Source organism: Hippoglossus stenolepis, chromosome 22 (genome assembly GCF_022539355.2).
Source record: "Hippoglossus stenolepis isolate QCI-W04-F060 chromosome 22, HSTE1.2, whole genome shotgun sequence".
In the NCBI taxonomy this organism is placed as follows: Eukaryota; Metazoa; Chordata; class Actinopteri; order Pleuronectiformes; family Pleuronectidae; genus Hippoglossus; species Hippoglossus stenolepis.
Genome location: NC_061504.1, coordinates 12,951,936 through 12,967,255, shown reverse-complemented (window position 1 = coordinate 12,967,255; position 15,320 = coordinate 12,951,936). Strand labels below are relative to the sequence as shown.

The following is a 15,320-nucleotide window of genomic DNA, read 5'->3' as shown; positions in this document are numbered from 1 at the left end:
AATTCAAAGCTGTGGAGAGACGCGGCTGGACCTGAGCCACCGTGGGGTTTTTTTTTTTTCTCCTGGACATTGTTGATCTTGGCCGGACGTCAGTTTTCTGATGCTGGCTAGACACAGGGAGAGCAGACTCGGGGTGCTTCCTTCTCATTCTCACACACATTTGGATGGGAAATGTGTGCTGGCAATGTGACAGGAGTTAGTGAAAGAAATCCGATCCACTGCGGGGGGGAAAAAACACTCCCTGATATTTTTGCAAGAAAAGGACATCAGCCAGAACTCTAAACGCAAAGCAACAGATAATAATCATAAACTTTTATTCGGAAGTTTTACATCTTATTTGCACATGAATAAACACATCTTCCCTCCCTCCCCAGGATTATAAACATTGTTCCTTTTTTCCTTTTGAAGAGAACAACATCAGTTTTTGTACAAATTTTTACACGACTGATTCTGGAGAATCGAGTTCCACAGAAGTGTAATATATTAAAGCACAATCGAGGGAGACTGACAGCGAGGCCTTACAAGCCGTCTCTCACCAGACGCTGAGGCTACATCCACACTAGTATGTTTTACTTTTAAAACGTATCACTTCCACTGCGTTTACACCATTACTCTCTAAACGCTTTGGAAAACGCTGCTGGCCCCGGGGCTGCATTTTAGTCGATGTTGAACTTTGAAACGATGATGCAGTCACCCACATTTATTTCCTGATTGACTCTCATCAGTCACAAATCGACTACGAGCGGTGAATACAGAATGTTTCCAACGCTTACGCTCGGTTACAGTTCCACTTTGTCGTCGGTCCAAGAAAAGAAAAACCCTGCTCTTACATTTCACCATCGATGTTTCCCGTCCTTAGTATTTTGTTTCAAGCAATTCTTAGACTCTTGATAATGTCAGGAGTTGGCCTGTCTCACCGGAAGACTGAAGCAGGTGATTGTCTGAGTCAGACGCGTTCACAACAACAGGAACACATCTGGAGCCTTCAGGCGAGGGGTGGCACCTGGGTAGATAATGCATGTGGCAGAATATGACACATAAATTCCACTGCAGAAATCACAGGTTTTTGTTTATAGCACATCGGCGTCGGCCCATATCCGATTGTCTTTCAACTTGTCATCATCTTCAGTGAGCATGGAACCTCCCTTCCATCCTGACTTATTTGTTTTCTTTCACTATTGTGTCCGTTGCACGTTATTAACACGCCCGCTTGCTGTGAACATTTTACTGCTGTATTCTCATTTGGGCTTCCATGTTACTCAGGGGCTGGTTATGGACAGAGATTACAGATCTAAAACGCTAATTTGAGCCAAAGTGGTTTTAGTTTTCAAACGCCTTTTTAAAACTAAAACATGTGGATGTAGCCGGAGTCTGGTGAGGAACGACTTGGCGGACGCCTCCATCAGTAGCCTGCCTTAAAACCGAAGACAGGGAAAGCCTGCCTGACCGATCCGCCAGCCGTCTGCCAGAGAGTGGCAGCAAGGTAACAGACACACACACACACACACACACGCACACACACACGCACACAAAACCACACGTTAAGCAATCCTCAAGATTCCAGAAATAAAAAGGCCAATCCACACGATCCATACAGAGAGCACCAACAGAATCAAAAAGACTTCATATCACATTGAGAGTATATTATTCCTGAGGTGACAGCATCTGATTTTAGCACTTAAAGAGTTGAATGGAACATTTGGATGGTTGTGAAGCTCGTGTTCATCCTCCAGTGTTTTCTATGCATTTCTGAAAGGAAATCCACCTGGAGCATTTGAAGGTGGAGTTTAAAAAGGACCAAGCTAGTTTTTACACGTTATAGCTTAATAACTACAGTTCATGGATACTTTGCGATCTTTGGATGTCCTTTTTCTTTTTTGTGCGTTTCAGGCAGATGCCACCCTACACTCATTTAAGTCATTTCTAAAACTTTTCATCAGATCTGCATTGATCCACATTGCATTCAATTCAAGTGCAGATTGATTTGATTATTCTGCACCGCGTCGCCTTTCAACACCAATAAAACTCGACAAAAACAAATGATAACAAATCAATTCAGATTTTCAGCCACAATGCTGCTAGCTGTAGCTGTAGCTCTGAGCTAAATGCTTATATTAGCGTGCAGCATGCTCACAATTACAGTGGTAACGTGTTTATGCTAGCAGTTATACACTTCAACAAGGAAGTGTAAAGTATACATGATTTGTAGTTAATGATATAAAACCATAGACTGCATATAAAGATGGATGGCATGACAGCTCCCCGAATGTGAAGATCAAAGTCTCTTGATCGTCCCCTGGTGGCTGTTTGCAGTATAGCTCATAAATTTCTACTCCTCCATGTTAGAGGATGGGATGGACGAAACTGAAAAGTCAAAGTAAATGATAAATTATCCTTTTAGGCAGCACTTTACACACTTATGTATGTTCAGTGTTTATTTTACTTGAAGGTTTAGTGGTAATTAGCTATCAGCCATTAGCAGAAGTCACATCCCGCATATTTGGGAGGAATCGGAGAAGCGACCATCTTTATTTACAGTCTATAGATAAAACTTGCTCAGTCACTGGAACGGTCCCGTAATCACAGTGAATCATGCGTGACTTGAACCAATCAGATCACGAATAGTGCATTCAAACCTGACACTGGCCAATCAGGTTCCCTCTCCCAGATCGAATCAGACCGGGGCGGAGCCAAATGCTGTCCCCCCAAGAGAAAGGCAGTAATAGCTGATCGTACCTTATCATATCGTGAATAAATGCCGGACACCCAGGATATTATGCTTCCCAGCATTACACACTGAAGCAGGAGCACACTGGATATTTTTCTAAAACAAACTGTCAGCCACAACCATGCAATCACAGGGAAACAATTCATGAGACGTACATCTTGCCTTGGTAACGTTGCATAAATGTTATATTAGAATAATAGGTTTCTCCACAAGAGAATAAGAGTCCTATATGGCACTTGATATTCTTGAGTGTTAGTAAATGTTAAATAGCATTGTTAAGTTTCACCACGTTGTTCTAGTTGTAAAGTTATAGTTAAAGATGGATGGAAACATCGCAAGTAAAATGTTCACCTCAGACCAGTTGGAAAGTTATGATGATGATGATGATGATGGTTTAATGATGGTGATGAAGCAAAGCGACAAAAAAAGACAAAGCGAGCATTCCCTAATCTGACCTGGAGGAATACGTGAAATTAAAAAAATAAAAGTGAGAGTGGTTATGTGGTGCACACTTTCCCACAGAATTAGTGGTTTCCTGCAAACACGTGTCGACTGCCGAATTTTGCACTTCTAAAAGATCCCAGTTTGGTTTTAGTGGTGTTATGTACACAGCGTCTCCCCCAAAAATGAAACCTTGTTTTTTTGACAGTGAGCTGAGGCGCTATCTGGGGAATTTAGGGGCAAACACGGAGCGAATCCTTCAACTAACTGATATCACTCAACAGAAACATAGTTGTTTCTCTTCTGGCAGGTGTCTGCATGCATTCTCAACTAATGAGGCATTCATGAAAACCTGTGATTGTCAGATCTTCTCGTGAACCGACTGACACAGCAGGATGTTAAAAATTGTGGAATTACTTGTCAACAGCGACCAAACAAACCACCAAATGCAGCTGGCCTAAATAAAAGTGACAGTTTTATTTCAGGGATTTAAAGCTTGTTTGTAACCACAGCTTTCAACTGTTCTTCCCTTCACAATATTTCCTGTTGAATTGATGTGTTTTTCTCACCCTGAACAAATCCAAATACAATGGATTTCTATGTTCGTTATGAAATGAATTAATTTCTTTTGCTTTATCTTTACTGACGTTTTTAGTGAAGCACACGATATTTAACTGCTTCCAGAGCCCAGTGTTGGTCCTGTGTAACCTGTTGCAGATTTGCTGTCTGCTGCAGTCGTTTGGCTGATAAGTGCTTTTTCAATATCTTTCTGGGGTTTTGTTTCACCTTGTGAGTCTGTGTGTGCATCCTTGTGGCAAAATGTACTGTTGGGGTCATCTACTGTTGGGGTACACCTCTGTTAAAACCAGAGAGGTGGTGTATTTTTTTTAGATTTTCACAATCGTGCAAGTTACACAACGAATGTGTTGGAAGGACGGGACATGAGCCAAGAACCTGTACAATTTTGGCGTGAATCCGGACAAGTATGTATTTCATTCTTCTCACGCTCAAATATTTTGACATCAACACTGATTTCCCAACTCTGTGAGAAAACTTGGATATTTTGGGCACTGATCTCTATGAGTGTGTTAAATTTGGTGCACTGTTACGTTGGTGTTTGGCTTCAAGGCCTGATTGAATTCAAGGGGACTGTTGGACTCTCCTGAGTGTCATTCTAGTTTAAATTATTCCAACTGTTAAACTAAAACAATCTGCGGTAAATCATATGAAAATTGTGTTGCTTAAATTAGGTATGTTGTATGTAAAAAGACACACAAAATGAAGTGGATTGAACGTACATTTAAAAGCAATAGAAAGGATCATAGGCATGAATGCAGGTGCATAGTGATTTCCACTTGGTGCCAACAGGATGACAAACTGCAAGAGGGAATCTCACTGCTACACAGAGATGGAGGCTGATCTTCAGCCAGACGACCCAACTGTAAAGACAAATAACAGCTGCACTTTGAATTGCAGTGCAGATAGTAGTCATTTAATTTAAAAGTGACAGCAGTGAATACAAACGTACGGATTTCCTGTTTTTCTGTTGAACAAAAGGTCAAGTACAAACTCCTCTATCACCGTTCATTCTTTTTTCTTTCGTGGTGGCGATAAAACAAATGGTAGCATGCTGTCTCAATGCTTCATTCAAATAAAATAAATAGTGAAATAAATAAAAATACTACACTTCTCTCCATTTAGTAGCTAAAGGGTTAGTCTGAGTCACGCAGTCCACATGGCACTAGAGATTCTGTCCACTGACACCAGCCAGGCTCATCCTGATTGGTTAATGCGCGCTATGGCAACAAGGTTTTCACCGGAGCGATCCGACACCGAGGAGGAAAAATCCACAGACAGTTACAACTCCTGATCGACGTTTAGGTGTTCAGCTGTAAAAAAAAAATTAAATAATCGAATCCATACACTCAGAAGCAGGAGCTCTGTGGCAGTTGACGGGTTGTTTCTGTGCATAAAACATAACAATGAAGATGATTTCCACACTGCAAATACAGTATCTACATGAAAGAACAGCAGGCGAAGGCCTCAGGGACATCGTGAACATGGGTGTTGCTATTTGAAAATCAGACAGAGACGACATTATATTATCGGCAACCCAACGGAAGAGCAAGAACTCTTGATGTAAAAATTTGGCATCTCGTACTGCAATCGTAGCCAAATTGGAAACCACAAAACAATAAAAACCTAATAACTACCCACTGCAAATCGATTCTAAATAAATTGTACGCTCACAAAAGGGCAGCACTGATTCTGGCAGTGGTGAATAAAACTGCTCAACTTCATCGATTAAACAGCAAGTCCCTTCCACTGGGATTTCACTCCCTCTGATACTGTAAGGCAGTCCAATCTCCGTCATCAGTGACATCAAGTCAGAGAAAGTTCGGAAGTCGCCAATCAAAATGAATCTCTGGATTCCTCTAATCTCCCCTGGGGGACAACTGAAGGGATGAAGGATATCCGCAGGTCAAGGTCTTTCTTATAGTTCGAACCGATCATCTGATACACATTTCTTTCGTCGCTCGCACCCTCGGACCTGGTGAAATCACTGAGAAACCCCTGAAACCGGAAGAATGTGAGGGCTCACGGGTTTTTGCTTGTTAGTTACTTCTCATCGGGCGTTCATCGTTTCAGTGGCAGCGTCGCATGCTGGTTGCCATGTTGGAGAGTTGAAGGGGGGGAGATAGAGGGTGCGATGAGGTCGTTCAGAGGTCATGACGGGACAGCGTGGTTTCTGGATCCGGTCAGAACCCAGAGCAGTACCAGCTGAAGAGACGCCATCAGCCAAAGCGGGGGACTCAGGCTGGATGCCCCGCCACAGTCTGGATCCGCCTCCTAGAGCCGAGCGGCGAGGCAAATAAGTGAAGTTACTGTTTGTTAAAATCAACACAAAAAACAGTTTTATGATGGTAATTTCTTAAATACCTCGCCCAAACAGCCGTAGCTTGCTAAATTACATTTCATACCAGCAACCTGAGCATTTTGCGGTATTGTGTCACGTTTACACGTTTCTCATCCTAAAAGCTTATTCTCTCGTAGAATATCATGAATGTTGAAATTAGATTCATATTTTGGATTTAAATCAAGTACGCTCAAATCAATAAACAGACAATTCTTTTAGGGTTTTCGTAGCTAGCCAATGCTAATAACGTCATTTCGGCAGTCAAGTCTAATTTTGTCTTCCTGTATCTAAAACAAAGACAAATTCAACTATTACAGTAAATCTGCAACTCTTAAAATTGTCAAGTACAAACTGTGTGTGTTGTACAAGAGGAGAAAGCTTGACAGGCGTTGCTAGCGTTGCTAATGAGGCTTAGCAATTGGTCTATTGGAGCCTCAGGGTATAAGAGGAAATATCACAAGGCTTCAAAATGTATTTTTTTACGTTACTAGAATTATGCATGACCAAAACTGATATGATATCGTCTAGTAGAAGAGGAGGGATGTTTAACTGAGTAACCGTTAAAAGGTGCATGAATCCAGATACAAACGAGAAGTGAAGAGTCTTATGTAGCTAGTGCCTGGATACATCAGTAATCAGATGTCAGTAGAGACAGACACCAGAGTTAATTGCCTGAGACGGATTGTGATAGATGGGTGAAGGTACAAAGAGCATAGCTTGAAAGGCCGGGAGGTAAGTTGGGGAAGGCGAAGACAGATGGAGGTAGAACATGACAGAGACTGACAGGTAACATGGACAACTGCAGTCACGCAACATCAAATGAGGTGAATGAGTCAAATTAATGTAGAGATGAAAAAATAAAAGGAGGAGATAAGGTTAGGAAAGTTGAGGATATCAGGGGAAGGAGAGCAACGGTTACAATCAAAGATTTTCAAGCTGATTTCAGACAGTAGCTCTTGGAATTTGTGAGCACAACAGGAGATTGTCTGGAAAATGTCTGGAACATTCAGGCGAGAGGTGGCAAGGACACGACGTATAAATTCAGCTGCGGCGATCGTGTTTTTGTTCACAGCACATCGAAACCGATGCACTTGAATCTCGTTGTCTTTCTGTTTCGACATCTACTTTGGCATCTTCCACGTGTACGGCTTTCTCTCATCCTGAGTTGTTCTAATTATTTTTGTTTTTTGTTTTAAAAACCTCATAAATATGCCCACTTGCTTTCCCGACATTTTCCTGCTGTGTTCTCACATGGGATCACTTGGACATTTTGCTTGGGGGCTGGCAGAAAAAGTTCTGGATTACGGCTGGAGCACCCGACTTGGATTTTCACATACAGCCCCTCCGGGAAAAGTTCAGGCAAATGTTCATCAGAGCACGTCTGAAAGCAGCTTTAGATTGAAAATAAAACAAGCTGAGAAAGAGCTAGAGTTATGGGACTGACCCGAGACAGCACATGAACAGTGGCAGCAGTAACATGAGCAGAGAGGAAACCAATGGGGAGCCTGCGCTCCTTCGGCACATGGCCTCAGCCTAACCATCAACAGCCAATCACAGAGCGGGAAACGAGAGAGAGAGAGAGAGAGAGAGAGAGAGAGAGAGAGAGAGAGAGAGAGAGAGAGAGAAAAGAGAATCATGCAGCAAAAAAGATCCACATCATTAGCGAGAAGTTAGAAAGCAAACATGAGCAGAAAAGGCAGAAATAAATACTTCAAGTGGACAAATAGTCGTACGAAGACAGATGGATTCACTTCAAAGAAAAGCGTGTGACAGAAGAGTTAAGAATTAGTGTGGGGGTGTGTTTGTGTTTATGAGTGTGTGCATGTGAGTGAGCAAGACAGTGCAGGCAGAAGAGTTACTTGATAAGACCGACACAGTCTGACATTGGAAGAAGACTTTAGTGAAAACAAACAGGGCAGTCAAGTACAGAGGTTTCACACGCAGAGATTCTGTGCGGCTCTTAAAAATGTTTGTTTAGCTTAGTTATTCACGAGGAGGGTAACAACCAACTGTTTGTCTTTGCGTGGGAAATCTGCACAAACACAGCAAAATAAAAGAGGAGAAACGACATGCACCATGTAAAGATATTAGAGATGGAAAGGTGCGATGGGTCGGACTTCTTCACTAGTATATTGCTTCATATCAGAGAATAGAGAATGGATTCGGGGCTCTGATCAGGGAGATCATAGGTTGTTTTTTTTCAAATCGGAATGAAATCCTTGTGGTCGCAATTTTCATTTGTCCATGTTTGCAATGTCCAAATTGATCAAGTTATATCATCATAAATAACACACATGGAAATAATGTCCCACAGACAGGCATGACCGGGGGGAAGGCTTTAATCTCCGACAGGTTCTGTTGTCTGTTTGTCGGTTAGTCAGCAGAATTTCGCAGAAACGACATGTCGTATTTCTATAAAAACTGGGTGGAAGAATGGGACACGACCCAAGAAAGAACCCATTCAACTCTGGACAAAGGAGCGGATCCAGGAATTTTAAAGATTGTGAGTTAGAACCCTTGGGCGGAGGTTAGGCTCTAGTTGGTGCCATTCTAGTTTATGATTTGTTTGTTCTTTATTGGACAGGCCTTCCCCTGAGTATTAAAAATTAAAACCCCGGATTCAGATTTACAGATGATTTTAAGTAGTAGGATTTCTGTTAGTGCTATAAATACCAAAAACTGAGGCTTAGTCCTGCAAACTGCCTACATTGTCCTTGGCATAGACTGAAATGGTGTTAGCAGTGAATCCCACACTGTCGCCTCGGGGCACACACTTTAATTTGAAAGGCTTCTATATTTCAGGCTGGATTTTTCTTTTGCAAAACCTCACTGCTCAGCCGCTTGGCGTAATTAAACCATTTTTGAAAAACCTACACAGAGCACCCCTTAGCAACACAGTTCAAATGATTTTACTCAAAACAGTGAAGGTCTGACCAAAGCAACTTACGTGTTCGTTGTTATCAAAACAGACTGCAGGCCCTTTCCTGTACCGGGGACTCTGAGCCAGCTCACAGGGATCGGGACCTTCAGCTGGACGAGTGACGTCAGGAACATGACAGTTTGTGACAGAGTGATTAATCACAGCGGCAACAAACACTTAGCTCTGATTACCACCCGGTAAAAATAATTACACTTGGGATTTTGATAACTGAGGAAAATCCCTGGGATGCATTTCATGACTGTCCAAATCAAGCAGATTCGGTTTAATTGCAGCGTGACTTTTACAACCCGAACCAGGTTGTCTCCTCTCGGAGTTTGAGCACATTGCTCAATATCTCAATGATGTGGCAGGCGCTTTCAAGCACTGTGTTTTCCTCCAGGCTTCGTCTATAATTGACCGCAGCCCTGTGAGCCGGGGAGAAGATCACAGATTTGTTTGTAAGCTATTCGGCAGAATTATCCCACACTGCCATCTGCAATACAGACACGGAGAAACACATCGCAGGCACATCTGGATCCCGGGCCAAATGTTTGACGTCAATTACAGTGGAAATGATCATTGCGTACTTTATTTGTCACTTGTTTATTCTCGCACGTTATCAAGTCTGTAGGTTTTCGCAGATGAGGCGAATGATAAGTAGTGAGAATTACAGATGATGGAGAACTAGACGCCCGGAGAAACAACATTCTGCCGTCCTACTGCAAGTTTCCTCTCGACAGTCGACGGTAAGGAAATCAGCTGATAGCGACATGTCACGATCAGCATCTGTCCATGTTTATCTCGTCAAACGACAGCAACATCTTAAACATCTGTCCCCCTGAACCCAATGCACATGTTCCCTGCCAGACGATAGCTGTGTTAGGTAAAAGGATACACGGCTCCTCATCCTGTTTCATCAGGGTGGCGTCACAGGACGAGCAGGTGAGTTTCGCATCAGCGATGATAAAGACCAGGTTAGTCTTGGGCAGCTTTTCAGCGTGATAGAGCCTGGAGAGGAGCAGACGCACACAGGAGACACATGAGCGGTTGTTGACACATGGGCCCGACTCCAGGAAAGATGGAGATACAATTTCAATGAATCATTCTCACAGGAGATGCAGAGAGTTGAATATTTATCCAGAGCAATGAAAGGAAGACACTGATTTCCCTCCGTTACGGTTATGCATTTTTTTTTGGATGAAGAGCTGCTGAAGTAGAGAGTAATTATTTACCATACATGACTAAGTAACGCAGCAGAAAAGCTTTCATCTTTAACACAACCCTAAAACTGCAAACACAATGAGAAAAACACCGTGGAATCGCTAAATCAAGTTGCCTAACTGCTTTTATTCCTTAGGGGACACAAACCTGCTGTGCCAACCCACTGTCGTCCAGGACCTGTACTGAAACCCACATGTCGCTGGTGCACAAATGATTTTCTCTGCTTTTTTATGGTGGTCGTAAAACAGGGGAAAAAGTGTGCGCAGCTAATGCACAGGAACGGCACACGGCATGCCGGCAGGCACTCTATTAGCTGGCACGAGGGGGCCTTAAAACGCACACACACACACAAGTTCACAGTAACACACATGACCGTGCCCAGACGGTGGTCCCCACTGGTGACGTGACTTCACCTCTGTGGCATGAGAGGTTTTACAGCCCTCTCTGAGCGTCACCTCTGGGGACTTAATTGGTGTCTCATGGATGCAAATGCACCACGATACTCAACTGTGTGTGTGGAGCGAGTGTGAAGCTCTTACCTGGAGCAGTTCTCACAGTCCACTGTGCCTCGGAAAGACACGTTGTTGTTCAAAAAGTAAAACTGGGTTTGCTTGGTGATGCAGACCTCCTTCAGCATGGCATCTGACACGTCATCATCCAATTCAGCTGGAGAGATTTCAACAGGAAATACACTTTATACATAAATAACAATGAAAACTATCAATTTGTATAGAGCACTTTTCACAATCCAGACACAAAGTGCTTCACAAGGCAGAGAATAAATCAGGCAAGTCCTAAAATCATGAAGTCTAAAAGACAGTGGTAATAAATACCTTTAAGTATAGACATATACTGTGTATATGCAGTACATGTCTGACACAGAACTCATTAAACTTTAAAGTTTAACATTGATAGTTTCTGGTGAGAGAGATATGGTGGAAAATGTTTGACTTGAGTAAAACTATCAACTTAGACATTTGGGTTCAACACAACAAGCTATAACATAATATAAATATATTATATCTAAGTAAAGATGATATAGTTAACATGATAGGAAACAATTATCCAACAGACATAGAGCAACACTATCTGTAGAGGTGTTTTTGACTAATTTAAGTCCATTATTATTTGTTCTTTTAGCTCCAACTCCTGGGGCAGATTTGTGAATATTTACCTTAATTCTATGCAAGAAGTGCAGTTGCTTTTCTGTGAGAGATCCAAAGAGTAACCTTGTGGACCATAAAACCCAAATAAATTTTAAAAAAAGCTGAAAGATGCTAAAAAGACAGGAAACAGAAAGGAAGCTTGGCTTTGCCTTTCCTGCATCTTTTCGTACATCTGCTGCCGCAGTTAATACAACAAGAAATTAACTCTGCTACCAAAATGTTAATGCCCAATAAACTAAAGCTGCCTGTCAGAAAACTACTCCACATCCAGATGCACAAAAACATGTTGGATTTACATTTCGTGGGCTCTTGGGATTCCGTGGTGCTTAAAAATCATGTACCCATAACCTTTGCAGCTGCACAAATTCACAATTCAGTGGACATTGACAAACAAAAGAAGGAGCTGATGAACAAACCAGCAGACACGCAGAGCCGGGATCTTCCACCTGAAGAGTCCTTTCACTCAAATTACAATTTCCTCACTTATGCTTGGTGGTATCCAGCCTCGCAGGCAGTTCTGGGTTCAAGTGTTTTTCTGGGTTTTGAGATCTTTTTGGATTTTAAAACAACCATTGACGTCATCGCGAAACACAAAACTGTAAAAACAGAGAGACCTGCCATTTTGTCCTGGGTTTAATCAGATGGTTATCTGTGTTTTCTAAAAGCCTAATTTGTATTCGCACAGAGATACCACCCACAAACACGACCCTGTGGCGTATGTGCTACAACTTGCACACAGCTGAAGATCTGAAGATGGATGAGTAATGGGCTGTTGAGAGATCAACTGCTGAGTGACGAACGGTTCATAAACACGATGTTGTTAGTCTTGGTGTGTGGTGAGCTATTGCACCAGAATAAAACATAATTACCCAATAATGTGTTTTAGGCCTGATCAAACTAAAAACTGTTACCAGATCGTTTCCATCCTGACGATGCCCAGAGGCAGATTTCCTAATGTTGCAGAAAACTTAATCACACGCTCACAGTGCTGGTATTTTCACTGGCTTCAATCTGATGGGAGCTCACCTGCATCCAGGAAGTTGGGGAATGTGACGCTGACCAGTATCTGCTGCAGTATCGACCTAAGAGGCAAAACAAATATATATCTCAAAGATGATTTCCTGATTCGCTGAAGCATCGTTTACAATAAAACATCTGGGTCAAAGCTAATGTGAATCGCATCACAACAAACACGCTGCTGACCTTAAACCAATTAGTTTTTTTTATTGAAAGATTTGAATTCGATTAAAATTCATATTCATTGGATATTTTGTAAAACAAGCTGTTAACGACATCAGGACACTGAGACGGAGAATAAATCAAGAGAAGATTTTGAGGAATGCTGACTGTCTTGGGAACATTTCAGCTATTAAACAGATGCTATACATCCAGTTTAGAGGAAGAAATCCTTGCCTGCTTCCCATTAGCATGTGAGGTTAAGGATCTTTATACTGTGTCATTTTGTTATTAATCATTTGACCAAAAAATGGGATGACACTAATGACAACCACATTGGTAAAAGGTCAATAAAAAAACAAGAGACTCACCAGGCTGCAGCTGTCGCCCACCACCCCAAACTCAAAATATCTGCGATTGTGGGCTGATGGGGACAAACAAGATGAAAATTAATATCATAGCGGGATAAGATTATCTACGTAATGAATCATGGAGCAAATCACTTTAAGCTGGTCGTACCAATCAGAACATCCTGCTTGTGTTTACAGTGGCTGCAGTCGAGCCGATTCGCGGAGAACCGACGGCTCCAGCCAGAGATTCGATTTTTCCTCCAATTCGGAGAGGAAGTTCGAACACAAGCCTCCTCCACAGATGTGAGCGTATGTTCGTAAACAAGGGGCCAGTGAGAAAACAAAGTAGCACACGGCTCAAATAAAAGGCCCGACATGCTGCTCTGATTATGCTTAGCATGCGAGGGCCTTGTTTTGTTGAATCACGGCTGCGTCCTTTCTCCTCCGTCGATGCCGTGTCGAGTCATCAGGGAGATTTAACTCCCTGTGTTGGAGGCCACGCTTGCCTGTTGACAGCGGCTTTGATCAGAAGCTGCATCTTTCATCTCACCTGGGCAACTCAGGCATGTCGCACACACGTGGTTCAGTTTGTCTATCGGCGACCGGGGCCGTTTTGCGTTGTTCATTAAGAACATGAGTCTCTTTCGCTGGTATCCGCTCCATCTAACGCTACCGGTAATGTTAAACCTTTGAGGATCTGAGGCGGCGTTAGAGTGATGTCTGCGGACAATTTGCATCACTTCACCGTGAGCTGGGCGTTTTGTAAGTGATGAAGAACAGTGCCCCCTTTCTCTACATCACTTAGCCGAGCACGCCAGACCACCTAATCCTGTTACTGTTGCTGCAACTCCCACTCTAACGCGTTCACCATACCCTCTGCTACCCGTCTCATCTGCTCTGTGCAGATTTATGGTTCCCTGGTGACTGATGGTGTGTGTGTGTGTGTGTGTGCATGTGTGTGTGTCGTAAGTTTAAAAAAAGAAATGTCTGCATGTGTACTCGCATCTGTCTGTATGCTCATGCAGGGAAATGAGTAGATGTATGTATGGATATGAAAATGTGTGGACATGTAAGTGTAGGTGTGCACATGTGGATGACAAAGTGTGTGTGTGGTAGGTTGTGTGTGTGTGTGTGTGTGTGCATGATCTCTGGCTTATGTAACTCACCACGTAGACTGATCGCAGGCCTGCAGCCGCCTTGCTCTCCTTCTTGGGGTCACAGAGCGACTGGTAGTCGTAGGTCTGCTTGTAGGTGAACAGGGAGTCGTTCAGGCTCCTCATGAGGACGGGGTCGATCACGCCAAAGAAACGTCCGATCTAATGGATGGAGGAGGAGTGGAGACATAAGTAAAAACTGCTTTTTTGGTGACGCCACATTCAGAATGTGTTTGTAAACATGCGTTAAACTGCTTATAGACCATTTGAGTGCTTGATCCCCCCCATCTGCTTCTTCCCAAATCAGCATCATCTGCTTAACTTTCCATTTGCAATGACAAGCATTCGCAAGCATCTAAAAATGGTTAGATGTAAGGTGACCTGGCTGTCTGCAGTGTACGGAAATCTCGTCTCCTCCATGTTAGTGGGTGGGACATGGACCAATTCAAAAAGACAAATAAGTTTCAGGTAGCTCTTATCCCACCTACGTATGTTCCAAGTGTTCATTAGTTACTTGATACTATAAACATGAGGTGAAACATCATGATTGACAGCTGAGACTTGACTCGAGATTGGTCGAGCGAGTGTAACAGTGGGACCTGGACACCGCGGCTCCACCCCCCCCCCGGATCCCCTCCTGTGCAGACTCTGGCTTTTGGCTTGGGAAGTGGAGATGCGTCGTCCATCTTCATTTGCGTTCTACAGGAACTCGACACAGATAATCCCAGATGGCCTCACAACAACTTCACAGGGAAATGGTCTCAGTAACAAGGTTCCACTGAGAAATAATGGAAAAATCTTATAAATGTATACACCACTGACGGAAGATTTCCTCGTTTAGAGCGCTTAAACATTCATATACTCCTGTCCTGCGATGGTTAAATCTATGTAAAACAGTGAAGAATGTGTAAATATGTGCCGAAGGTGTTTCCTACACACACACCCGGAGTAACTCTACCTCAAAGCAGGATGATGGACTTCACTTTAATCTGATTAACACAGTCCGCCAGGCAACTATAAATTTCAGCCTCGAGGAAGTAGTTTGTCTCGCCATCTCCGTGGTGTGACATGACCGTGTGCATGGGAGCGTTTAAGTATTTTTCTATCCAGGAGGGATCATGTAAAATATTCATCTATGTGTGTGTGTCTGTGTGTGTGCAGAAGATGAACATGTACAACTGTGTGTGTGTGTGGAAATGCAAACTATCCCTTTCCTTCCACTTTGTAAGGTCACTGTTAACAAGCCA

The 15,320-nt window shown here is 42.9% G+C and overlaps 1 protein-coding gene across 1 annotated transcript in view; it reads right to left on the bottom strand.

Annotated features, from left to right (window-relative positions):
- Positions 1 to 297: 297 nt before the first annotated feature.
- Positions 298 to 15,320, bottom strand: part of cacna2d1a (calcium channel, voltage-dependent, alpha 2/delta subunit 1a) — an 86,351-nt gene continuing 71,328 nt past the window's right edge. Inside the window, exons 34-40 of the mRNA XM_035148136.2 lie at positions 14,086 to 14,235; positions 12,941 to 12,993; positions 12,420 to 12,475; positions 10,767 to 10,893; positions 9,902 to 10,014; positions 9,034 to 9,116; positions 298 to 6,019 (exon numbers count right to left, since the gene is read on the bottom strand). Coding sequence (XP_035004027.1) covers positions 5,897 to 6,019; positions 9,034 to 9,116; positions 9,902 to 10,014; positions 10,767 to 10,893; positions 12,420 to 12,475; positions 12,941 to 12,993; positions 14,086 to 14,235 — 705 coding nt within the window. The 3' untranslated portion in view covers positions 298 to 5,896. The remainder of the gene's footprint in view (positions 6,020 to 9,033; positions 9,117 to 9,901; positions 10,015 to 10,766; positions 10,894 to 12,419; positions 12,476 to 12,940; positions 12,994 to 14,085; positions 14,236 to 15,320) is intronic.